Source organism: Pongo abelii, chromosome 3, assembly GCF_028885655.2.
Source record: "Pongo abelii isolate AG06213 chromosome 3, NHGRI_mPonAbe1-v2.0_pri, whole genome shotgun sequence".
NCBI lineage: Eukaryota > Metazoa > Chordata > Mammalia > Primates > Hominidae > Pongo > Pongo abelii.
The window spans coordinates 102,711,625-102,739,144 of NC_071988.2; the positions used below are offsets into that span (position 1 = coordinate 102,711,625).

The 27,520-nt window shown below is 41.3% G+C and overlaps 1 protein-coding gene across 8 annotated transcripts in view; it reads right to left on the minus strand.

The window, feature by feature from the left end:
* The window catches only part of RASGEF1B (RasGEF domain family member 1B), a 613,492-nt gene that overhangs the window by 23,173 nt on the left and 562,799 nt on the right, over positions 1-27,520 (minus strand). For 3 of the 8 annotated variants that reach the window (XM_054553339.2, XM_054553340.2, XM_054553341.2), the window contains 3 exons: positions 9,350-9,532; positions 7,509-7,631; positions 6,644-6,781 (listed from right to left, as the gene is read on the minus strand). In XM_054553339.2, the coding sequence (XP_054409314.1) occupies positions 6,644-6,781; positions 7,509-7,631; positions 9,350-9,532 (444 nt within the window). 8 annotated transcript variants of the gene reach the window in all.

The window sequence follows — 27,520 nt, forward strand, 5'->3', positions numbered from 1 at the left end:
TCACTAATGAAACATCTGTGTGTTTAAAAATTGAACAGACAAAAATCCCACCTTCCATACAGCATTAAGGTTATCAGTTTAGAAAATGCTATTTGCTAATATGTTTGTAACTCAAGGGAAATGTCTCTTTTTTGGAATTCAAAGCTGTTCAAGGATGAGTTGAGGGTTATTTTAAATCTCTCATTCCTATTTCCCCCTCCTCTTTTAATTTTATAAACTTGAGTTACAGTAAAAATCTATGGCCAGGCATGGTGGCTCACATCTGTAATCCCAGCACTTTGGGAGGATGAGGCAAGAGGATCCCTTGAGCCCAGGAGATTGAGACAACATAGTGAGACCCTGTCTCTACAAAAACTTATTTATATATTGATTGACTGATTGATTGACTGAGACAGAGTCTCGCTCTGTTGCCCAGGCTGGAGTGTAGTGGTGCGATCTCAGCTCACTGCCACCTCCACCTCCCGGGTTCAAGTGATTCTCATGCCTCAGCCTCCTGAATAGCTAGGATTACAAGTGTGTGCCACCACACCCAGCTAATTTTTTGTTGTTGTTGTTGTTGATGTTGTTTTGTTTGTTTTTGTTTTTGTTTTAGTAGAAATGAGGTTTTGCCATGTTAGCAAGGATGGTCTCGAACTCCTGATCTCAAGTGATCTGCCCACCTCAGCCTCCCAAGATGCTGGGATTATTAAGCATGAGCCACCGTGCCCGGCCTCTACAAAAATTTAAAAATTAGCCGGACACCTGCAGTCCCAGTTACTTGTGGGAAACAGAGATGGGAGGATTGCTTGAGCCAGGGAGGTTGACGCTATGGTAAACCCTGATCATGCCACAGCACTCCAGCCTGGGTAACAAAGTGAGAATCTGTCTCAAAAAACAAAGCAAACAAACAAACAAAATCTACCAACTTAAAATGTTTTATTCAGTCCTTTGTCCCAAATGTCATAACAAATGACTACATGAGAGTTAGATACCACTTCTAATACTTATGCAAATATTTCCCAGTGTATTACTCAGAATGGTTAATAAACACCTTCTTGGAGATACTTAATTATAGCATATACTATCCAGAGTAGAATCGCTTCTCAGCCTTTTGGCTAAGATCAAGTGCAGAGTAGAAAATACATGTTACAAAGTTGAAGTTTCACAGTCAGTAAAGCCTGTTTACAAGAGCAACCCACAACTATATGTTACTACTTTACTAAACAGAGTTTGATATGAAGAAGGGACTTAATCTTCTTTGCTAAGTCTTGCTCAGAAAACGCCTGAGTTTTCAGTATAAACAAATTTAACTTGTTTGTGTCCAATAGAATAGTTTTTAAAAAGAAAAAGAAACATGGCCCAATCACATACTGGACTACTGTGTAGCAGCTGAAAGAAGACACAGCTATCTGCACTGACATGGAAGGGTTTCCAAGACATAACACAGAGAAAACAAGCAGGGTGAAGAATACTAGGTAAACACACACGGAAACAAAAGCCATACACACTACTTTCTGTGAACACCTGTATACATAGGAGCAGCTCCAGAAGGATACACACAAAATTGACAACAGTTGTTACCTTTAAGAGAGAAGTTGGATTGAATGGAGTTTTTTGGCCTCTTTTGCTTTGTATGAATTCTTTTTAAGCAAAATCCAAGTGAATATATTCCTATGTTACTTGATATATCAAAAATAAAATGTTTTAAAATTTTCCCACAGAATGGGATTTATTGGATAACACAGGCATGAGACATGCACAAGAAAGTTCTTTTCACTTAAAAAAGCCAACAACTCATTTAAAAATATTCATTATTCTACGCCTCAGCTGCTATTCCATGCATGTTATCATTCCTACATCATGCACCTTCTCCTCACCCCTTCCCGGGATCCCTGCAGAAAATACTTTAGTAAGAAATTACCACTTCTATTCAGGGTACCACACAAGGGTACCTGCTGGGAAGCAATGAGCAGAACTGCTGAATGCGGGCAGCCTGGGTTCCACCCCAGAGATTCTGATCGACTTGGTCTGCGGTGCACTTGGGTCACACGATCTAGATGCTCCTCAGCTGATCCTTGTATAAGTCAAGTGTGAGAAGCAATGCTTTACCGGCATATCTGCTGAAAGATTTTTATTCTGCATTTTTTTTTTCTTGAGGCGGAGTTTTGCTCTTGTTGCCCAGGCTGGAGTGCAATGGCATGATCTTGGCTCACCGCAATTTCTGCCTCCCGGGTTCAAGCGATTCTCCTGCCTCAGCCTCCCAAGTAGCTGGGATTATGGGCATGCACCACCACACCTCGCTAATTGTGTATCTTTAGTAGAAATGGGGTTTCTCCATGGTGGTCAGGCTGGTCTTAAACTCCCAACCTCAGGTGATCCACCTGCTTCAGCCTCCCAAAGTGCTGGGATTACAGGCATGAGCCACCGCACCCAGCCTATTCCGCAATTTTAAAAAAATTTACTGGGGGAAGAGGCAGAGGAATGTACAGTCAGGTTGTTAGCAAAAAACTGCATCAAAATATAAGGGAAAAATGTATGCAATAGAGTATGGGGGAAAGCTATTCAACAACAACTAGTATGTGAGCATGTGAGAGAGCGTATGTATACGACCTCTTTTAAAAGTTTCCTGCTGCCATTTGATTCCATTTGAGAGATCAAGCTTTGTGTTGTTAAGCATGGTTCCTCACTGAGTCATGAATTACTAAATATGTACTTATTCTTTTTTATAACTTCAAATGCCAGTGACAGTAATTACCTGGCAAATAAAGAAAGAAGCTCTTATTATAAAGACCATCCCCTTAAGGAAGAGAAAATTGCATTCTACTCACTACAGTCATTTGTCATGTAATTCAGTCTTTAGCTTCATTTCATGTTTCTTGCAGGCAAGTCCTAATAAACCACTTCATTTTGGGCAAATCCCCAGGGGAGAAACATATTAAGCCAAATTATGTAGAACTGTCCTGGCAGATTCAGAAGAACCTGACTAAATTATATATAGGGCACACCTGGATTCACTGACCGCCAAAAGGAAAAAAAAAAAGTCCCAGGCAAGAAGCAACAAATCCCAACCCAGACCCATATTCCTTCCAATAGAGGGAAATAATTTTTCCCTATTCCAGTAATTCATTTGTTCATTCATTCATTGATTGACTCATTCATTCAAACACTACTGAGAGAATAATACTAGGTGCCAGGTACTGAGCTAGGAGTTAAGGATGCCGTGGTGAACAGAGGGCACAGCATGGGGTCTAGAGGGGAAAACAAGCAATAAAAATGCAACTACAGTCATCCCTCAGCATCCTCAGGAGATTGGTTCCAGGACTTCCCTCAGATTTCAAAATCTGCAGATGCTCAAGTCTCTGCTATAAGATGGTATAGTATTTTCATACAACATCCGCACATCCTCCTGTATACTTTAAATCATCTCTATATTACTTATAATACCTAATGCAACCTAAATGCTATGTAAATCACTGTGATACTGTATTGTTTAGGGAATAATGACAAGGAAAAAAAGTCTATATATGTTCGGTACAGACTTAATATTTTTTGAATATTTTCAATCTCAGGTTGGTTGAACCCACGGATGCAGATCCCACAAATACAGAGAGAGGGCCAGCTATCATTACTCATCACAGAGTGCTAGGAATCACTATGAAAGGAAGAGCAGTGAAAGCCCATAATGGGAGGGGGTACGATCATAGTTGGGGTGCTGAGGGAAGGTCTCTCTGAGGAGAGCCACCTAAGCACATGACTGATAAGGAGCCTGAAGACAAAGAACTGGAGGAAGGACATCGATCACACAGTTTCAGAGCTGAAAGGGCGTTAACACAAGGCAGTTACTTCTGTGATTTATAGAGATGAGGAAGGAGCAAGGATTTAGAGGACTAGCCAAAACACACTCAGATAAACCAGCTGGCAAGTGTGGATTTGAATTCTGAATACTGAATAGAAGCAGGTAAAGAAACAACATCTCCCTGTGAAACCCAACCCGATCAAGGCAGGTGACATCTCGCCACTCAACGCTTAGTTTAATCAATTCCTCAGTTAGAACTGGCTTGTCTTCTTATCTCCTCTTTTCATGCTCAAAACCGTCTGAACTTCGCAAGGTTTCTATCAAGAATATGTTATTAACACAGGAGTGTTGAAAAGAAGCCAGGGTCACAAGGCTGTTTGGCCCTTCTCTCTGTTCTACCCAGCTCTCGAATGGCTTGATTCTGTTAAACAAAAAGACCAATTCTCATCAGGTAAACATAGATAAAAATGATCTCCCCTTTGACTCCCACAACAAAAAGGACCATCCATTTGGTATTTTCAAAACGCCAATATTTTATCTTAAAAGACAAAGATTTTTAAGGTGTTTCTTTTGGAAAGAACTAAGTTATAAAGGCAATAGAGGGAAGATAAGACGACTGACATATAATGTTAAGTAGCTAAAGACAACCTAACTGAAATGAAAACTGTCTGACTTAGGTCTCAGCCTTCATACAAGAAAAAGCACTTACGATGTCACTGATCTTTTGAGCAGCTTCGGATACATAAACCAAGGTCACTGAGCCAGCACTGACCCTGCCAAGGAATGCCACGGCTAACCCCTCTAATATAAGATTTACTACAAAACTGCACCGTGATACTTAACTTTTGCCTTTTTAAGCAAGGGACCTATCAATTCATACCTGGCTAGAACCTGTAATAGGCAAACTGGCAAAATGATTATAACCGTCATAACTTGCACAGTGACTCAGGAAATGACTCATTCAGCCCAGCAAAAATAATGGCTGTCTCAAGCACTTGGGTTCATAATAATATAATGTCAAAAAGTAACAGTAAAACGGTTAATCCCATTTTCATGAGAACATAATACAGGAAAGCCCATACAAATTTTTCAAGAGCTATCCTTACATAATTTTAGTCTGATTTTGTAAAATTGGGAGAAATGGCATTAAAATGTTTGTATCTATTAAGATGCCACTTATTATCATCTAACTAGCTGTGTCAAACCTTTTTGGAAGTAAAAAGGTATAAGTAAAGTAAAATTAAAACACATTTGCAACATAAATCCTGTGCATGAGCTGACATGAACACAGCCCCAAAGTTCTTCAGATGAAAGTTTTTAAATTTTTCACTTAATTCCCTCAACAATTAATATACTTCCCCTTTTCTCACAAAAATTGCGGCTGGGTGCAGTGGCCCACACCTGTAATTCCAGCACTTTGGGAGGCCAAGGCCAGTGGATTGCTTGAGCCCAAAATTTGGAGACCAGCCTGGGCAACATATTGAGGCTTTGTCTCTACAAAAAATAGAAAAAACTAGCCAGGCACAGTTGTATGCACCTGTAGTCCCAGCTACTAGGGAAGCTGAGGTGGGAGGATTGATTAAGCCCGAGAAGTCAAGGCTGCAGTGAGCCATGATCGCAACTCTACACTCTAGCCTGAGGAACAGAGCAAGGCTCTGTCTCAGAAAAAAAGGGTAAGGTATCAAGTTATACGTTGCAGCACACCACTGAAAGAGTTCTCAAGGAAGGTTATTCATAATGGAAAATGCATTTTAAGACCAATAAAATGCAACATCATTGCCAAATGCTTCATCTACTTTTTCCAGGTGAAAGTGTATCTGTGCCTGAATGACTTGTTCCCAGAAGTTGACCTGCAACATGGAAAACCTACAAGGACATCCTTGCCCAGCAAGTCTCAACACAGAATACCAGCCCTCCAGACCTGCTTCAAAAAGGATAACCTTGAATTTGTCACAGCTAGTAGTTAGTGCTTATCAAAGGCCCAACTGAGGGAAGTGATATTTATGAAAGACTATCTAAGAGACTCACTTTTAATCTCTACCTATACTAGAGTCTATCCTTAAATCAACTTCTGAGCACTGGAAGACTTGCCTCATTTTCTCAGTCTTCTCCTGCCCCAATAATTATCTTTGCTAATTTACACATGAATCTATGAACTCAGCTTCTATTCAGGAAGGTATGTTGTAAACACCATAAAGAGCAGTTTGTAGGATCCCATTCTATGACCCTATACAAAACTCTTCAGAAGAAAGTTTCTAAATTTTTCATTTAAGTCCCTCAATAATTACTATACTTCCCCTTTTCTGACAGTGAATATCACATGACCAGCTGTATTTCCCTTTTACCTGGAACTTAAACTCATACCACAGTAGTCCTGTCCTCCTCTACTCATTCTCAACAGGACCATATTTATTTTCTTTCTGCCATGGCCCAGAATGTCTATTTCTGTTTATGATTTATTAATCTACTATTTATCATCGGTTAATATATTAATGTTATTTACTTTGTATCCCCCAGTGTTTATGTCTATTAACATGCCATTTATCATCTAACTAGCTGTGTCAAACCTTTTTGGGAGGAAAAAAGGTAAAAGTAAAGTAAAATTAAAACACACTTGCAACATAAATGAGTTGACATGAACATAGCCCCGAATTAATCACATGAAACTCTAGATTATATCCCTTTGAAGTGGGATGGTATAATCATTCCCACTTGACATACTAAACAGACCAATATGTGATGTGGAGGGCTTGCCCAAAGGCAAAACAGACAGGAAGCAGTGGAGATTAGGATGCATAATTTGGCACCATTTCTCACCCAGGCTCTGCCTGGGAATTCCAGCAGCCGTGCTAAATTCAGGTTACCAACCTCTTCGCCACTGGCTATCCGGTGAGCCAGATCTTTTAAGTTTCTCATCATTCTTTCATCCCGAAAATCATAGGGAAATGTTTCTGTCCATTCCGTGAGGAGTTGAAGGACTTTGGGTGCAATTTTTCTCATCTGGTTCTAGGGAGAAAAAGCAAATCTAATTCAGTGATATTTATCACTATGGACTATATCAAATAAATAGTTACAAACAGTGTCACTGAGAAACTTCTAGTGCAAAGTCTTTAGGGATGAAGAAGAAGCTCCAGCCCCCCTCCCTCCATGTCAATGCCAACTGCCACCAACTTAAGGCAGGACCTAGGGATTCTCCATTGCATTTCATTCATTTATTTTTTAAAATTTTAAAATTTTTAATTTCTTTCATTTTTGAGACAGAGTCTCACTCTGTCTCCCAGGCTGGAGTGCAGTGGTGCAATCTCAGCTCACTGCAACCTGCCTCCCAGGTTCAAGCGATTCTCCTGCCTCAGCCTCCGGGGTAGCTGGGATTACAGGCGTGCGCCACCACGGCCAGCTAATTTTTGTATTTTTAGTACAGATGGGGTTTCACATGTTGGCCAGGCTGGTCTGAAAACTCCTGACCTCAGGTGATCCACCCACCCTAGCCTCCCAAAGTGCTGGGATTACAGGCGTGAGCCAGTGCACCCAAGCTGCATTTGATTTATCTGGTGTTCTTTATTCTTTATACCATTCACAATTCCCCTTGTATAGCCATGATGCCATTTATGCACTTCAGCCTGGGGATAAGCCAGGGTTACTTAAGTAACCAACTTCACAAAATCTAAGCCATAGAGTAAGCATTTCTAATAAAACAAACTGTAATATTATAATATTAATAATGTACCATTACCTTATCACTATCAGGATCACTTAGTCTCTGGTGCTCAACACATAAGTGGCAAACTTTGGCCATTAGCTCATACGGATGCATAAATAACCGAGAACTGAGTAGGAAGGTAAATATGTATGTTCTCTGCAGCAAGAGAAAAAAGTCATCATCATTACATTATCTCTGAAATTAATATCTTGCCTTTATACTATGTCTTATTTCATTAAGTTCTCCTGATCAAATTCATATGCTGCAGTTTCAAAAGTAATGCCTACTAGTAGTAAAACAGTGTAAGATTAATTTCTCCTTTACCTTCTGATGTATGTTTTCCCTTAAACCATACTAAAAATAACAGAAGTACAGGATAAGTTTGGCTCCTGGAATTATTCAGAGCACATTTTCACATCCATCCTCAGGGAGCCAGGATACCAAGACACATAACTCACTTTAGTAAAGAAGAATGAAATTCAGCCCAGAGAGATAAATCTTACTTGAATATACTACCCATACAACACATGGTTGTGTGTCCAAATATTTTGTAACTCAATGGAAACCAAACAAAAAAAAAACAGCAACAAAAAAATCTACCTACCCAATGCACATAACACTCAACAATTCCCCACTGTGTCTAGCACGTCACACTAAAGTGTTTGTGTCAGAACATTCAAAGGCAGGCTTTCAAGTAACCTATTTATTTATTTAAAGGCAAAGCAATTTAATAAAGCACAATATAACACTATATACTTTTCTTTAACCACATTGTCTCCTAAGAAGCTAGTAATGAAGTAGTGCTTATTTGTTATAATAATTTCAGACTCCCAGTGAAAAGAGAAATTCCAAGGGGTTTTTCTTTTTTCCTTAGGCGCCTTTACTAGCTCATAAACACTCACACGGCTGAACAAGGGATTCCTTTTACTTTTGATTACAAGTTTTCCCTGTGTGGCAACATATCTGAAAATGCCATGTAACAAAATACACAGAGAGATAACTCAGTAAGAAACACTATGGTGAATTACTGTGGCAAGCACCAACTATCCTTTGCACACCAAGATTATCATTAAATTTATAAAGACAAATGAATGCAGTCTCTAGATATTTTCATGAGGTCTTTATCAATAACCAGCTGCTCGGCAAATCTCCTACTACTAAGCTCAGTTCCATAGAGGTAGCTGCAGCACAGGGAAGGGGGAAAAAGTCACTTGTCCCAGAAAGAAAACCTGTGTTTAACTGCTGATGCTGGGAGTGAGACCATCAGCAAATACTCAACACTGAATCGTTTTCTCCTCTCTTCCCTCTTGGAATTACTGTAAAGACTGAGAAAATATATAACAAGTTCCCTAGATTAGAAAGTGCTAGCTATATAAATGTAGGTTACCAAGGTAAAACAAAGCAACCATGTCATCTGATGTCAAATCTATAAAGAATTACATCTTGAGCATAAATCTTGTTTTCTCTTCCATATACTTTCCTTGGTTACATTCACTTTTCGTAGCATAGTGATGGTCTTGGAAACAAAAAAGGCATTACATATTCTGGGAGCATCCAATGTTCTCTGACATTTCTATTTAAGGACTAAGCTATATGCATGAATCAACTCTACAGATACTTCATTTAGATGGTATCAGACCATCTACAATGTTGTAACTAACCTGAAAAGAAATTGATACACATAGTATACCAAAATCTGATCCTTATCCAGGCTCAATTTGATTTCAATGCACTTAATAATCAATATGCAATTTCTTATTAGAAAAATTATTAGCAACCCAGATATAATTCTGTATTATCTATGGTCCCCGCCTACTGTACTGTAATTTCTACTCATTGCCAAGGATGTGTTTCAGAGAAACATGAATACCTACATCTGGATAGTAATCCACATTAGGTACTAAGTGCTGGATGAGTGCTTCCAGGGATCCAGAGAGGAGGTTGTTGTCATGGTAATACAACCCTCCACAGCTGTCCTCTGCAGACTGATAGAGGTTTCGATTGTAACCGCTGCTGTCAAACATTGCTGAAAAGGGAGGAGTCTGAGGCATACTTTCCTAAAAGGAATAGAAAAAAAGAAAACATAATGTCAGCAATATGCAGTATGAAAATAAAGGTAAGCTTTAATAGGCACTAAGATTTAATAGTAATGAGAGAATAGGCAATGAAAATAGTAGTTCGGTTCTGACACAGAATCAGAGCCCATCAGGAACCAAATTGCTCTCTGAGTACGACATGTATGCATGCTTTTGAGTACCACTCTCATTCAATCAAATATCGTACAATGCTTAGACTGAGGGGCCCAACCTGGACTTAAACTCAAGTCTCTGGCTGTCATATTTAGATGTCACTCCTTCACATCAGATTGTGAAAGGGGCAAGGGAACTGAACTTCGATTGCTTTATCACATGGAGTCAACAATTTTCCTAAGGTGGAAATGTGTACACCTTAAAATTTGGTTGGGAAAAGTTACCTAACACTGAAGAGCTATCTGAAGTACTGGAAGACAACCAAAATTCAAGCTGAAAACACTAAATTGCAAAGTAGGCCTAGAGTTAAAGTATACTGTGTGCATGTTTATATATGTATATGTGTACACACAAGATTTCATGTAGACTCCTCAGTTTTCACTGAAAGATCAGATGCTGTTGATTTTCTCCCCTTTGTGTTAAATTCTACTGGGGCTGTGGGGTGGTATCTGTAAAGCCTCAGTTCTCAATAAACATGCAGGCTGAGAAGGCACCTGATTTGGGAGCAAGGAGCACTGTGACAGTCCTGAGATAAGTTGCTCCTCTCCATCTGTGTACTTTGCAATTCACAAAGGCCTTGTCAGAGGGTGCTCTGCAGAGGCCAGAGGCTATTAAGTTATTACTTGAATTCCTAGGGACGGCACCCGGCCCTGAGAACAGACTCCCAGTCTCTGGCACCGTGTCTGCACAATGGAGGCATTGAAGAGCTGCAGAGACTGGGGGCTTCAGAAGGCAAACAATGAAGGGGAGCCATATTCCAAGCTATGGACTGACAGGGACAGGGTGTGTGGAGGCAGCAGGAGGACACAACCTGGACTAATCTTTCTTTTTAAGATGCCAAAAGATATTTGCATCTCAATGTGGGAGGGGTGTGGAGCCCTGTCTGAGAAGTCACATCCATCACTCCTTGAGCATCTGTTCCAACTACAGCTGATGGGTACACAAAGCATCACAACCTGTGCCCGTGCCTCAGCAGGGGGCAGCCAGGGGTGGGGCATTAAGAGAAAACACCCATCATAAAAGCCAACCTGGCAGGTGAAAACAGAATTAGAGAAAAGAAGCATCAAGAAAAATAAATAGGAGATAAAAACCAACTTCATTTCTGAGTACTTTGTCCCCTCCACAAACCAGTGCTGAGGGACAATTTAAAGGGATCCATGAAAAAGCCACAAATGAGAAGAAGGTGATGGCTGAGAACCACTCTATCCACGGAGATTTGTCACTACTAGGGTCATTGGCCCCATGGCTCTCCTTTAGGTAGCACATAGTCATAACATCCAAAGGGTCTGGCACTATGGGATATAACATTAACACAAATGGTCTGCACACACCCTTAGCTGGCAAGACCTAATGTAGGAACTGCGGTTAAATAAATAAATTATTCAATGTTAACATTTTATAAGGCAACAGACAAGGTATGTTTCTTTCCTCTTCAAATTTCCAGGTTTCTATGAGTGCTACTCCTGTGCAATATAATCATTGCAAACTGGCCATCCTTGGCGGGAAGAAAAAGAGCCAGTCTGTCCTTGCGCTGAGAAACTCATAATGCCCTCAAACTAGGAGGCAGGGAGGTGAGATGAGAGGCACCTAAAAGTTCCTTCAGATAACTGAGAGAGAACCCTTTGTCTGCATTTGGTTGCCTCTGGCTTTAAAAAGTTTTAGATGGTTATAACCATAGTGTCTTCACATGCAGCATGAGGAGTGTCATGCCCTTGGAATTGGGATTTTTTTCTTTCAGGAAACACACATTTTCCTTCATTGAAGCACTTACTCATTGCTAGTGCAACCATTCTAACAAAGTGCTTTTGGGAGATGGTTGGCCAGGATTTGGGAATTCCAAAAAATCAGAAAAATGATAAATATTCAAAGGAACCACAGAAATCACCTGGCCCAGGATCTGGAAAACATTTCATTTCACTTTCCAACTGCAATCAATTAAAGTGGTTGTCTAAAGGCCAGAGGATGAGCAAGGAGGATATGGAAGCTGTAACTCAGTGGGAGAATGTAGGTTGTAAGTGATTAGCAATGACGGTCAGACAGTCATGGAAGGAGCCACAGCCCATGTGCCATCACAATCTAGTTCAATCCCCTCTTCTTATAAAGGTGCACACTGAGACCCAAGGGGGTAAGGTGACCAGGCTAAGATGACCCAGCAATGAGGCACATCGCTGCACTCTTGCTGGATGGAACTCCGCTGCACCAAGTACTCTCCGGCCACAGGCTAATTAGCAGTAAGCACCAACCCACAAAATGGTCATGGGTCACTCAGATTTTGTTTTCAAGGAATCAGCACCAAAAGCCACCAAGTATTTGCACTTCTTAATTATTTGTTCCTGCAGAGTAGACAAGAGCTCAGATCTGGACAAAGATTCAGATTTAATGAAGTCCTAATTCTGGCACTTAATGGCTGTGAAATCTTCAAACCCTCAACACCACCGGATACGTTTTCCATCTGTTATTTCCAATATTGCTTATCCCTTCCAAAATAGTAACAAAACTACTTATCTTCTTTAGCGTAAGGTTCTTCTTAGAGCTTTATGATTAGAGCAATGGCAAAAGGCTTGTATACTGTTTTTTGGAACTATACCACTCGTAGTATTTCTCTGAAGAGGTGCAAAATATCAATACTTAGAAAACTCCCTCCAACAAGGCACCAAAAGAATATAATGCAAACAGCGATAGAAACCAAACTGAGGTAAATGAATAAGGGTTATGGCTTACTGTACTTAAAAATCAACTGTAAGAACAGAGTTATGTCACAGGCTATTTTCTGCCTTCTAACAAGCCCAAAGTTATGCTGCTAATTAGCTGATTTCATTTTCCCATGAAACCACCTTGATTGTTGAACGTGCATATAGCAATAACCAACTACTGAGATTCAAGTCACTTCAGCCCATTATTTATTATGCACAATAGTCTTATTTTTCTATCTCCCCATATACCCCAGACAGAATCTTTTCAATTCCTTAATCCCGTCTCCCTTCATTAGTCATAATTCTTCTCACTATGGGATATCGTGTGCTGGAAAATGTCTTCACATTTCACAGACCTTACCTCTCTGAATCCCCACTCCAGGTCTCTCTTATGACATCCGTGATGCAGAGGGCTCTGAGAATTTCATTGGCTCCATTTGTGTAATTGTTTACTGACTACAAATGCCTTCCTGGATTCTACAACCACCTCATCTGGCAGGCATCCTCATCTTTTTTTTGACTACATAAGAAGCTGAGGTTCAGAAAAACTGTAATAACTCGCTTGGGGTTAGACATGGAGTAAGGGACAGGTGGGGTAGGGTTTCAGAGTTAGGTCTTCAGATTCCAGGTTCAAAATTTATTACACTACATTATGATATGCTGCAAATGGTCTTCTTTGAACTTCTAAAGTTTAATCATTAAACGAAAATCCTGTCAGTCTGTCTCAAATTGTAGGCTATTAGAATAATTCATATGTTTTACATGTTCTACATAAATCCTTGCTCCAAAGAAGTATTAGTACCATTAATTACTTTTATTAAAAAGCTCAACTGTCAACAGCAGTACTTAAGCTACTGACCTTTGCCATCAAAGCATGGTCTCATCAAGATATAGAGATTCCAGAGATTCCAATATGGACTTTAAAAAACATTATAATATCCTCAAAACTGGGATGCGTGTAAACAGTTGAATGGTAAGAAAACATGTTTACTTAACAGTCTTTTTAAGTGATATATGCAATGACAGAGCATCTAACAAGGGATAGCCTCTTAGACTCAATGAAATATAGTAATATTTGCTTGTGTGTACTTTACAGATTTCCAGCAAAAAAAATTTAATGAAAGAAATGACCAAGAGAAAAATCATAGCTCACAGTATTCATCACTCATTGCTGGACAATATCTAACAAGTGGCCAGTCTAGCTGTTTTTGGAAGGATCAACTGCCTGTGTAATAGAAGCGTTTGATAATCACAAGGAAAAATCAGCAGAATGGTACAGAAAGTACAGTTTGTGGAACAGAATTTTAAATACCTAAGAAGACAAACATAGTAGTCTGTTTTCTCTAAAGTATCTTCCCTCTTGTTAACCACACCAAGAGCTACTGTTTGTTCGGTATTACTCAGACTTGATGTCTGGGTCTTTTGTTCTAACTGCTTCAGTTCTGGAATTGAAAAGTGAGGCCCAAAAGATTAAATATTGGTTTAGTTCTTGTTAAGAAAATAAATCCAATATTCAAAGTACTGGGCATGAGAATCCAGGCAAGTATTTATCCCTGGGCACTATTAACTCCAGGAATCACTTCCTAATGATTTCTCCAGGGGAAGAAAGGCTCAGGGTAAGGTTGCTCGTAACCCATAACTTTCATTTATTTCATTCAGTCAGGCAGTTCTCATGCCTTCCTTATTGGCAGCAAATCTTCTCCTTTCAGCTTCCACAACTAATATTTTCTGTCTCTGAGATCCTATAAACTCTGAACTTACTCCTCTCTACACTTTGCAACACAGCCTCAGAACCAGCCTCTCCACTGTCTGCCATCTGTCATTAGTAAAAATTTTGCCTAACTCAATATACCTATCAATGGGGACCAGCTAACGAAAAATTTTGTTTAGGAAAAACTGACTCTTCTCCAAAATTAGAATATGTGGATGGAACAGCAAGTTAAATACTGGCATTAATTTACCATAAAGTCCAACTTCAAAGTAGCTAATTCCTTCAGAAAAAAAGAGATTTGTATGAGACACAAGAAAAAGCTGCTGACTTTATTCAAATCCTACCAATAATACATAAAGCAGAGAGCAAGTTAATCTCAAAAGCTATTCTCACCTTACGAAGTTGCATTTGTAAGCCAGTTCTTTACAACTCAGGGTATATTCAATTCAGTCAGTGGCTCTTAACTCTTTAGGGAGATCACAAACCTTTCCCCATCACCACCCCCAGAGAAATTTACACACCAGTTTTCATATACTTTCAGGGAGTTTACAGACCCCAGATTAAGAAGTCCATGTGCTGACCTGTACAGAACCTAGACATTATTTCTCTACGCCAAGGAAGAAGAACACGGTGGCTCTGACAGTAACCTTGGTCTAACACTTTTAAGACTGGCTCCTTAGAAATCAAGAAATTCTTAGGCCAGGAGTGGTGGCGTGGTGGCTTACGCCTGTAATCCCAGCACTTTGGGAGGCTGAGGCAGGCAGATTACTTGAGGTCAGGAGTTTGAGACCAGCCTGACCAACATGGAGAAACCCTGTTTCTACTAAAAATACAAAATTAGCTGGGCATGGTGGCGCATGGCTGTAATCCCAGCTACTCGGGAGGCTGAGACGGGAGAATCGATTGAACCTGGGAGGCGGAGGTTGTCGTGAGCTAAGATCGTGCCATTGCATTCCAGCCTGGGCAAAAAAAGCAAACTCCATCTCAAAAAAAAAAAAAAAAAAGAAAAAGAAAAAAGAAATCAAAGAATTCTTGTATTTTCAGGTAGTACCTATCAAATTGAGTTAAGAGAATAAAATAAAATAATCATAATTATTTTGGTTTGGGTACAGCTATTGAAATGGGCTTTCTCTTTTCTGCAAAAATTGAGGCAGCACTTTAGGATGTGAGGAGATGCAGGGAGATAATGGAAAACAGACTCTGGTTTTAAAACAATGAACCAGGTGAAAAGAAAGTGTAGAGCCACCAAAATTAGCATATAGATTACAGGTTATGCTGGAAAATCTTCCAACAGGAAGTCAAGATATACCCAACCCAGGTATACAAGATGAATGTTCTTTCTTAAAATTAATTTGGGAAGTTGAAAAGTTAGTTGACAGACAAGATATCTTACAGAGGCAGCTAATTTGGTCACAAAGATAGATCATGTTCTTCCAAGGACCCTGAAAAAGTTGAGCCTGACATTGATCCAGCAGCAAGGAAGCAAGCTCTGGGTGATTTACGATATGAATGGATTTGAAAGGCATGCCTAATGGTTTCAAATCCACTAAAGCACCAGATGAAAAGCTGCCTTTTTCTAAACAGCAGACTGTGTTTGAATTAGCGACTGCTTTTGCACAATGTTATTTATGATGAAGCAGGTGCACTAGGATAAGGTGGTTTCAGGTGACAATTCAAATTGGAAAAGAGGTTGAGGAAAAGATGGGTATGGGAACTGAATCAAAAGCTATCCCTCAATGTCTGCAATAGGTGCTTTTAAATCTCTACCAGAATGTCAAGTCAGCATTTCCTCTACACTTGGAATGAGACAGAAAATGTAAGAGTCACAGAAAAAAAAGGTTTATTTTTTCAATCCCTATTTCATCATACATAGAGTGTTTCGGTGAAATATTTAATAAATCCAATGCCTTGATGTTGACCATAATATTTTAGCTTCTGTTCAAATGTTGGGCATGTGTCCCAATTAAAAAAAAGAAAAACACTTAAGTAGATGAAGGCCTCTGTATCACAGCTGAACTTTGAAAGCATATTTGTTTAGTGGGGAGAGGTTTAATTTAATATCCCGGAATTACTGGTTCCCGAATTCCCATCTAGATGCCAGAGAAACTTTGCCCTTTGGTGAGATTCATCTTCAACAACTTGTTTCTTCCTTTTCTCCCTTGAAGTTGCATAGATCTGAATTAAGAGTTCACATATTTCAGCTTTACTCCAGCTGTTATCTCAAGTACTTGCAGCCTGCCTCCTTTCGCCCTGCTAGAATACAAAGATTGACTGCACCTTCATATGGTGTATCTAACTATGGATTTGAGCCAGGATGAAAGGCAAAAGTCAAGTTTCTGATACTATCTAAAACATGACTTATTTTAAATTTGAAAACGTCAAGATTGCCAGGCGCGGTGGCTCATGCCTGTAATCCCAGTGCTTTGGGAGGCTGAGGTGGGCGGATCACAAAGTCAGCAGATGGAGACCATCCTGGCTAACACAGTAAAACCCTGTCTCTACTAAAAATACAAAAAATTAGCCGGGCGTGGTGGCGGGTGCCTGTAGTCCCAGCTACTGGGGAGGCTGAGGCAGCAGAATTGCTTGAACCTGGAAGACAGAGGTTGCAGTGAGCTGAGAACGCGCCACTGCACTCCAGCCTGGGCGACAGAGCGAGACTCCATCTCAAAAAGAAAGAAAGAAAGAAAGAAAATTTCCACATTATCTTCCCATTTCTGTCCTCAGTCAGAAGAAGTCCTAAATCAGAGATTTCTAACAGCATCTCTGGAAACCGCAGAAATGCTACACCTCTGCTTACCTCCTTAAAAAAAAAAAAAAAAAAAAAAAAAAGGTATTGTATTGAGAGGGCAAACAACACAGAGAAGACAACTCAGAGTCAACTCACTTCTTTGGTATGTGAACAGACAGAAACTCCAAGACTCCAAGATAAGTACCTTCTTTGAAAGTGAGTCCCACATGCTTAGTAGATTTCACAGTTAAGGGAGAAAAAAAAAAATCAGTATTTTTGAGGAAGGAAGATCCTATTTCTTTCGCAATGAAACAGTGATATTATTTCCTGATTTATCGGCATCCATACAAAAAGTGAATTTGCATTCTGCTTGATTTGTCTTAGATGCTACTTAAATATTTCCTTACTAATTCCTAATTGTTGGAGGAAGGGGATTCTGACTCAAATAGTTTACTATCTTTGGTTTCCTTGGAAGAAAAACAAAGCTAAGATTTGTCATCTTTTGTCTTGGGGATGTGTTGTTAGCAGTTTATTAAAACACAAATGACATTTTAGCACATGACCTGGAGAGTCAATTAAAACTCTTCTATGAAATAAATCTTTACTGTGTGGGAACTGAACCCAGGACATATTGAATGTAAAGAACGTAATGCATATATTCTTTATGCATTAACTTTTTATCTACATCTTCCATGCAGTTCCTAAACTGGACAGTAGATGGCTCCTCGTTCCTTGTCTTTCAAAGGGTTGGCACTTTGTAGCTGTAACAGTGCTGGTTTAGAAAAGCAAAAGGATAACTAGACGTATGGGGAAAATATATTGAGAAACTGGTATTTATGATCTTGGCATATTATTGAACTATACAGCTCTACTGTACAGGTGACGATGTACTGGCTAATAATGCCATTTGGTCATAATGCCTTACATTGTAGGTGCTCATCTATAATGATAATTAAATATTTCATTTTCCTGGAAGAATAAAAATGATCTCCTGGATAATCAAAATCATCATTATCTAATTGAGTGCTGTCAAAAAGAACTTTCTGGGATACTGAAAATGTTTTTCTTTTGCACAATCCAATACAGCAGCCACTAGCCACAAGTGACTTACTTAGCACTTAGAATGTGGCTTATTGCAACTGAAAAACTAAATTTTAAATTTTGTTTAATTTAAATAAACTTGAGTTTAAATATTCCCATATGACTAGTGGCTACCATACTGAACAGCACAGATATGAGTAGCTGAATCATCATTTATACATGGTAGATCTCAACCAAATTATATAATATCATGTGGAGAACATTCTTTAATAAAAGGTTTTATTTTTCTACACCTAATTCATCTCAGGAAAATGATCTGATACCTAATGAGGACGTTTATTAAAAAGTAGAGTTTTCTATTTATATTTTAGTATGTAACATGGTTACTGGGATAATTTTCCAGCTGTGAGTTTTCGAAAAACTATATTCATCCCTCCCCATTTTTCTCTTTTAGATCAATAGAAAGATATTGGTAGTCCAGGCTAATTTGTACTTTCTCTGGGTTAAACTAATTTTCTAAGCAGTGTTTCCTAATAAAATTTGAATCAGCTGAATGATTTCCAGACATAGGCATATCCTGAAATGAAATACTAAATATAAACCTAAGAAAAAATGATTGTTCAAGACAAATTTAAAAATTTAGTAGATAGTAATATTGATTTAACAGGCCAAAAAATAATCTGACACCAACTTTTTTGATAATCATTTTTAATATTCATACCTAAAGAAAAACAAAAGCAAAAAGCAGTTTAATATTAAATTTCTACATAAATTCATCAATAAAAAAGAAATTTCACTCTCCTCTCTTCATTTCCATGTACCCAGAAAGTAGGTGAACATCTAACTGCAAATCACTTCTCCCTTCATTAGTCCACCCCTAAGACAGGGTGTAAATGCATGGAAGCGGTAGTACAACAAAATAAAGCAGTTATGACAGACCTAAAGAAACTCACAAATCATTCTGTTCAACTCCCCACCGTCATTTTATAGATACTGCAGGCATAGAGAAAAAATAAATCACTGATTAGGGCTCCAGATCGACCAGGACCCAAGTCTCCTTATTTCCAAGGCAGAAATATGCCCACAGCACTAGGCTATAACATCTGTCACTTGAGGATAAGCAAAGGTTGCATGGATCTTTTTTGTAGTTTTAACTGGAGAATCAAAAAGGACAACTACAGATCTGAAAAAGTGAGGGGGGTGGGCTGGCAATACCTGAATTCAACTACTACTAATAAAAATCCCATAAATCTTAAACAGCATTTTTAACAGTACAATTGGCCTCTTTAAGAAGTCACAAAATGTTTTCACAGCTTTTTCATTTATTATGTGTGGCATCAGAATCAAGTTTCCCAATCCCTGCTTCAAGGATTCTAGATTCTTCTCCCAAGCAAAGAAAAAGACATTCCTTTCACCCATCTCCTTTCCAAGGAGGTGCTCTCCTGGGGCCATCCCAATGTTCCTCCCAAGTCCAATTCTTCCAGGTACTCTGTGGATATTAACAAAGCTGATCACAACACTCCTGAGTCATACTAGGGATCCCAGCTCCTCCCCTTCAATTTTCTTACCATGTCTTTTTCCTTAGAAAGGTGTATTGAATTGTTTTTATATGGTCTATTGTACTCTATTAACTAGTAGTTAATTTTAAGTTCTAAGAATAAAATGTTATATAAGAACTATGTGTTATTATAATACTTTGATTTAGTTATACATATAAATACATATGTATATATGTACATATATGTGTACATATATACACACACACACACACATAAAGAATCTATTAGATGCTAAGCTATAGGGGGTTAGCAGGAGACAATACCTGTGAATGCTTTCTGGTGATTCTCTTCTCCAAAAGACAGTATGATTCCCAGGTATTAGATGTGGTAGTATCAGATAAAATATCTAGCGGAGCACATAAAATGAAGCAAGACTGAAAATGCACCATAGGAGAAATAAATTCTAAGAATGTAACACTTCGTTAGACAACTGGAAAGTACAAGGCCAATATGCTTAGTAGTCAGAAATGTTGCCCACCTCCAAGAAAACAAAGGATTGACCCGACATGCAGTGGAAGAATGCCAACAAGAAACTTGTTAATCAGTGGCTGATCTCATCTTCACCAGAAAATCTGCTTGAAAGGCATAATATAACGCTGTTTGTAAACCCTGATATCTGTCAAAAGTGCCCTAAGGTCCTCCTCTCTAGCTCCACCACTGCCCCTCACTTAAAAAAATAAAATTACCTTTAATGACAGGGTTTAACAAGCTGCCTTCTTTTCTTCTGTTATGAAAACCTCAACAGCAAAGAATTTTTATTTCTTTTTTATAAAAGAAAGCAACTCCATATTTGTTCTAAATCTCATGGGACCAGGTATTTTCACCCAAACCGCCAACCAGGTATATATGCTGCTTAACTGTAAACCTCCTTGTTTCTTAGCAGAGGCTTATCGCCATGGTCCAACTATGTTTTAAATTAAGGCACAGCCATCACATGCCAAGCTCTAGCTACTGTTTTCACTAGGAAAGGGCAATTATTCACCCCATCTGAGTGTGACTGTGCCAGACATCATTCAAGAGTGCACCACCCTGATCCCTAGACTCTTCCCCTTTCTGCACCCAGTTCAGAGACCCTCCCGTCGGCCATTAGACCATCTGAGCTAAATATAGATCTAGACACACCAGCAGTTCCTGACCGTCGTCACATGGTGCTGACGAAGGATTCCTTGGAGACGCGTTCGGCCCAAACACATACACAAATTTGTGTGCATATTCATCTATATACACCATATCCACCGAATTCATCAGGGAGGATGGACACATCTACATTCCGAAGAGAAAATCGCCGTCTAGACAATCTCCTTGTGTTATCTGCCACACTTGTGCCACCCTCGGCAGTGTCAGAGGACTAAGCTACGTTGCTTTTGCCTGAACTGCGCCGATTTGGTTGGGGCAAGACAGCGAGCAGTATTGAAATGGTACGTCCATACACACACACAAAGGGGCGCGCACCCCACCCCCGTCTCGCCCTTTTCCCTGGTGCAGCACTTAAGTTGTTTTCACAGCCCTCTTAGAAAGAGCCTCCCTCAAGCTGATAGCCCGCGAGGCTCCCAGATACCACTAACTCATCTTAGATTCCCCAGGCAGGTGACCCGAGGCGACTCAACTGAGCTCTGGTAAAAGCAAGGCGACTCAGTGTCTCCCAAGTTTGCCAGGTGAACACTGAAGGATGACAGAACATCACCTTGTCGGTGGGGAGTATGCGACTTCTGTTCCCTTGTCCCTTCCTACGAGTCAGACTTTAGATTACATGGCACTGACAACAAAAATAAACAGCTCCCCCTACACACACACACAAAACTAGTCAAGAAGTGGAACAATCAACCTAGGTATGCACACGAAGGAAAGAAGGGATGAAAAAAATGATGGACGCGATTACAACTTAAGACAAATCCTCAAAAACCACCTATCTCGAGACAGAAGGCCTGGCTGCAGGATCAGGGAGAGAGAAGGAAAGCACAACCCAACCCAAGCCCGGCCCTGCCCGGGTCCTAGCGGCTCGGCCTCGCACCTGTTGGGGCCGCGGCAGTCCCAGGTGCCCGCAGCGGCCGAGCAGAGGCCCTCCCCCGGTCCCGGGCTGTAACCCGGCTCTTGGCGCCCGCGTTCGCGCTCACTCGCCTCGGGATCTCCCGCCGCCTCGGAGCGCACCCGGCAGCCGGTGCAGTTTCTGAGCTCCTCTCGCTCCCCCCGCGGCCCAGGGATCTCCAGGGAGAGCGCAGCGCGCAGCAGGGTCCAGAGTTCCCGCTACCGGGCTGTGGTCCCCCAGCCGGGAGAACAACCCAGCCAGGGAACAACCTACCTGCAGGTGGACTCCGAGTCCTCCGCCTCCCGGCTGCGTGCCGCGCGCCCACAAATGCGACCAAAGGACAGGGAGCGAAAGCGCGCGGGAAGAAGAAAAACAAAATCTGCCTAACCAGTCGGGTTCCTTGTTTATACTGAAACTACGGCCGCCGCCGCCGCGCACGCCCCCTTAGCTCAGGCGCCTGCCTCCCGCTGCCAGCCCCGCCCCGCCCCGGCAGGCGCGGGCCAATCACCGCGCAGCTCACCGCCCACGCCGCCACCACCCGGCCCCGCCGGCAAGTCCCAGTGGGCCCCAGACTCCCGCAGCGCGTCAGCCTGGGTGTCCTCCCACGCGGCAGAGGCCCGCGGAGCCCAGCGCAGCGGTGTTTAACAGCGTTGGTCAGGCTGGCTCCGACTGTGCGCGTTTCCTCTTGAGTGCACCTGCCCGGGGCTGTTGTGCAGTCGTGAGTGTTTGTGTGTTCATTCACGTGTATACTATCTGTAAATACCGGCCCGACTCGTTACACAGTATCTATTAATATAATTGTGAGCTAAAGGTTACTGTCCATGTAACTTTCAGAAGAGAGCGGAGAGGAACCACACTACATTTGCTTAGCAAATATTACATAGATCCTGGTGCTAAGCACTGTGCAAAACGCTGGGGGCACACTTGGCAAAGTAGGCTGGTCTCTGCCATTGTGAAACTTACATAGTCTAGTGGAGGACATATATTCAGCAAATAACCACCCAAACAAAATGTAGAATTACAGCTCCTAGAAGTTGCACGGAGAGGAACCTGTTCCGTGAAACATGATTCCGGAGGCAAAGCAGGGAGGCTAGTCCTCAGTGAGGGCTGTGTTGTCATGGTAACCATGCACTCATTCCATCATGGGATATTTGAAAACTATTTAAGAAAAAAGGTAAAAACCTCAGTACTTCACTTTGTATACATAAAAGGAGGCCAGAGGGAAATAATGATGGAAACAAGGGAAGAAAGAGACCTATGAAAAGAAAAAATTTACAAAATTAGGAGACTCTTACCAACTGTATTTCCTTGAGTAAGTGATACAGCTTTTCTGAGCTTCGGTTTTCTCATATATAAAACAACACTATTCATACCTGTCCTATACTGCTATAATTAAGATTACTGAGGGGGAGGAATCGTTTTCCTTCCTGCTCCATGGGCCCCTCCCCCTCTCCTTCCTGGGGTGGAGTCATTTTGACGCTCACTTTGTCTATTCTTAGCGGATTCCTCCTTCATTTTCTTCATTTATGCCTCCTTTTACTTTTCCTCCTCTTTATCATACTCCTTCCCTTCTTTGTGTAAATAGGACTCCTCTGATTCAGTAATTCACTCTAACCTAGCTGAGCCTTTGACTTAACCATAGCTTCTCTGCAGTTTAAATGAGAAGCCATAAGGCCAAGGGAACTTGGTGGGCCAGCCATGCAGAGTGAAACACAGAGGCTGGGTGGCCCTGCCCTGCTGTTGTGGTTGTGCTGGTTGGTTGATTTTTCAAGCTCAGTTTTTCCATCCTGATTCTGTAACAAACGAGCCATATGACATTGGGCCAGTCACTTACACCCTTGACATTACTGGTCCTGTAGCCAGAAATTAGGAGTTGCAGGGGATTGCTGGCAAGATGGCTGAATAGGAACAGCTCCAGTCTGCAGCTCCCAGTGAGATCCACGCAGAAGGCAGGTGATTTCTGCATTTCCAACTGAGGTACCCAGTTCATCTCACTGGGACTGGTTGGACAGTGGGTGCAGCCCACGGAGGGTGAGCCGAAGCACGGTGGGGCATCGCCTCACCCGAGAAGCACAAGGGGTTGGGGAATTTTCTCCTCTACCCAAGGGAAACCATGAGGGACTGAGCCTGAGGAACTCCAGCACAGACACTGTGCTTGTCCCAGTTTTCGCAACCCACAAACCAGGAGATTCCCTCCAGTGCCTACCCTACCAGGGCCCTGGGTTGCAAGCACAAAACTGGGTGGCCATTTGGGCAGGCACCAAACTAGCTACAGGAGTTCTTTTTTTTCATACCCCAGTGGCGCCTGGAACACCAGCGAGACAAAACCGTTCACTCCCCTGGAAATGGGTGCTGAAGCCAGGGAGCCAAGTGGTCTGGCTTGGCCGGACCCACCCCCATGGAGCCCAGCAAACTAAGATCCACTGGCTTGAAATTCTTACTGCCAGCACAGCAGCAGTCTGAGATCAACCCAGGACACCCGAGCTTGATGGGAGGAGGGGCATCCACCATTGTTGAGGCTTGAGTAGGCAGTTTTACGCTCACAGTGTAAACAAAGCCACTGGGAAGTTGGAACTGGGCAGAGCCTACTGCAGCTCAGCAAGGCTGCTGTGGCCAGACTGCCAAATTTCCCTTCTCTAGGCAGGGCATCTCTGAAAAAAGGCAGCAGACCCAGTCAGGGACTTATGGATAAAACGCCCGCCTCCCTGGAACAGAGCACCTAGGGAAAGGGGCGGTTGTGGGCGCAGCTTCAGTAGACTTAAATGTCTGCCTGACAGCTCTAAAGAGAGCAGCAGATCTCCCAGCACAGCATTCAAGCTCTGCTAAGGGTCAGACTGCCTCCTCAAGAGGGTCCCTGACCCTCATGTATCCTGACTGGGGGACACCTCCCAGTAGGGGCTGACAGACATCTCCTACAGGAGAGCTCTGGCTGGCATCTGGCAGGTGCCCCTCTGGGACAAAGCTTCTAGAGGAAAGATCAGGCCACAATCTTTGCTGTTCTGCAGCCTCCGCTGTGATACCCAGGTAAACAGGGTCAGGAGTGGACCTCCAGCAAACTCCAGCGGACCAGCAGCAGAGGGGCGTGTCAGAAGGAAAACTAAAAACCAGGAATAGCACGTCCACTGAAAAACCCCATCCGAACATCACCAATGTCAAGGACCAAAGGTAGATAAATCCACAAAGATGAGGAAAAACCAGTGCAAAAAGGCTGAAAATTTCAAAAACCAGAACACCTCTTCTCATCCAAAGGATCACAACTCCTCACCAGCAAGGGAACAAAACTGAATGGAGAATGAATTTGACGAACTGACAGAAGTAGGCTTCAGAAGGTGGACAATAAACTCCTCTGAGCTAAAGGAGCATGGTCTAACCCAGTGCAAGAAAGCCAAGAGCCTGGAGAAATGGTTAGATGAATTGCTAACTAGAATAACCAGTGTAGAGAAAAACATAAATGATGTGACGGAGCTGAAAAACACAGGATGAGAACTTTGTGAAGCATGCACAAGTATCAATAGCCAAATCCATCAAGTGGAAGAAAGGATATCAGAGACTGAAGATCAACTTAATGAAATAAAGAGAGAAGACAAGATTAGATAAAAAAGAATAAAAAGGAACATACAAAGCCTCCAAGAAATATGGGACTATGTGAAAAGACTAAATCTACGTTTGATTGATGTACCTGAAAGTGATGAGGAGAATTGAATCAAGTTGGAAAACACTCTGCAGGATATTATCCAGGAGAACTTTCTCAACCTAGCAAGGCAGGCCAACATTCAAATTCAGGAAATACAGAGAACGCCACAAAGATACTCCTCGAGAAAAGCAATCCCAAGACACATACTTATCAGATTCACCAAGGCTGAAATAAAGGAAAAAATGTTAAGGACAGCCAGAGAGAAAGGTCGGGTTACCCACAAAGGGAAACCCATAGGACTAACAGCAGATCTCTCTGTAGAAACCCTACAAGCCAGAAGAGAGTGGGGACCAATATTCAACATTTTTTTTTTTAGACGGAGTCTCGCTCTGTCACCCAGGCTGGAGTGCAGTGGCATGATCTCAGCTCACTGCAGCCTCCACCTCCCGGGTTCAAGCAGTTCTCCTGCCTCAGCCTCCCAGGTAGCTGGGATTACAGGCCTGAGCCACTACACCCAGCTATTTTTTTTTTGTATTTTTAGTAAAGATGGGGTTTCGCTATGTTGGCCAGGCTGGTCTCGAACTCCTGACCCCCAGTGATCCACCCACCTCGGCCTCCCAGAGTGCAGGGATTACAGGCGTGAGCCACTGCGCCCAGCCTCAACATTCTTAAAGAAAATAATTTTCAACTCAGAATTTCACATCCAGCCAAACTAAGCTTCATAAGCGAAGGAGAAATAAAAATCCTCTATAGACAAGCAAATGCTGAGAGATTTTGTCACTCCAGGCCTGCCTTACAAGAGCTCCTGAAGGAAGCACTAAACATGGAAAGGAACAACCAGTACCAGCCACTGCAAAAACATACCAAATTGTAAAGAACACCAATACTGTGAAGAAACTGCAACAGCTAAAGGGCAAAACAACCAGCTAGCATCATAATGACAGGATCAAATTCACACATAACATATTAACCTTAAAGGTAAACAGGCTAAATGCCCCGATTAAAAGACACAGACTGGCAAATTGGAAAAGGAGTCAAGATCCAACAGGGTACTATATTCAGGAGACCCGTCTCACGTGCAGAGACACACACAGGCTCAAAATAAAGGGATGGAGGAAGATCTACCAAGCAAATGGAAAACAAAAAGAAAAAGCAGGAGTTGCAATCCTAATCTCTGATAAAACAGACTTTATACCAACAAAGATCAAAAGAGACAAAGATCAAAAGAGACAAAGAAAGGCATAACGTATTGGTAAACCGATCAATGCAGGGAGAAGAGCTAACTATTCTAAATATATATGCACCCAATACAGGAGCACCCAGATTCATAAAGCAAGTTCTTAGAGACCTACAAAGAGACTTAGACTCCCACACAATAATAGTGGGAGACTTTAACACCCCACTGTCAATATTAGAAAGATCAATGAGACAGAAAATTAACAAGGATATTCAGGACTTGAACTCAGCTTGGACCAAGCGGACCTAATAGAATTTACAGAACTCTCCATCCAAAATCAACAGAATATACATTCTTCTCAGCACCTCATCGCACTTATTCTAGAATTGACCACGTGATTGGAAGTAAAACACTCCTCAGCAAGTCCAAAAGAATGGAAATCATGACAGTCTCTCAGACCACAGTGCAATCAAATAAGAACTCAGGATTAAGAAACTCACTCAAAACTGCACAACCACATGGAAACTGAACAACCTGCTCCTGAATGACTACTGGGTAAATAATGAAATGAAGGCAGAAATAAATAAGTTATTTGAAACCAATGAGAACGAAGACACAATGTACCAGAATCTCTGGGACACACTTAAAGCAGTGTGTAGAGGGAAATTTATAGCAGTAAATGCCCACAAGAGAAAGCAGGAAAGATCTAAAATTGACACCTTAACATCAAAATTAAAAGAACTAGAGACGCAACAGCAAACAAATTCAAAAGCTAGCATAAGACAAGGAATAACTAAAATCAGAACAAAACTGAAGGAGATAGAGACATAAAAAACCCTTCAAAAAATCAATGAATCAGGAGCTGGTTTTTTGAAAAGAGCAACAAAATAGATAAACTGCTAGCCAGACTAATTAAGAAAAAAAGAGAGAAGAATCAAATAGACACGATAAAAAATGATATAGGGGATATCACCACCAATCCCAAAGAAATACAAACCACCATCAGAGAATAATATAAACACCTCTACGCAAATAAACTAGAAAATCTAGAAGAAGTGGATAAATTCCTGGACACATACACCCTCCCAAGTCCAAACCAGGAAGAAGTCGAATCTCTGAATAGACCAATAACAAGTTCTGAAATTGAGGCAGTAATTAATAGCCTACCAACCCAAAAAAGTCCAGGACCAGATGGATTCACAGCCAAATTCTACCAGAGGTACAAAG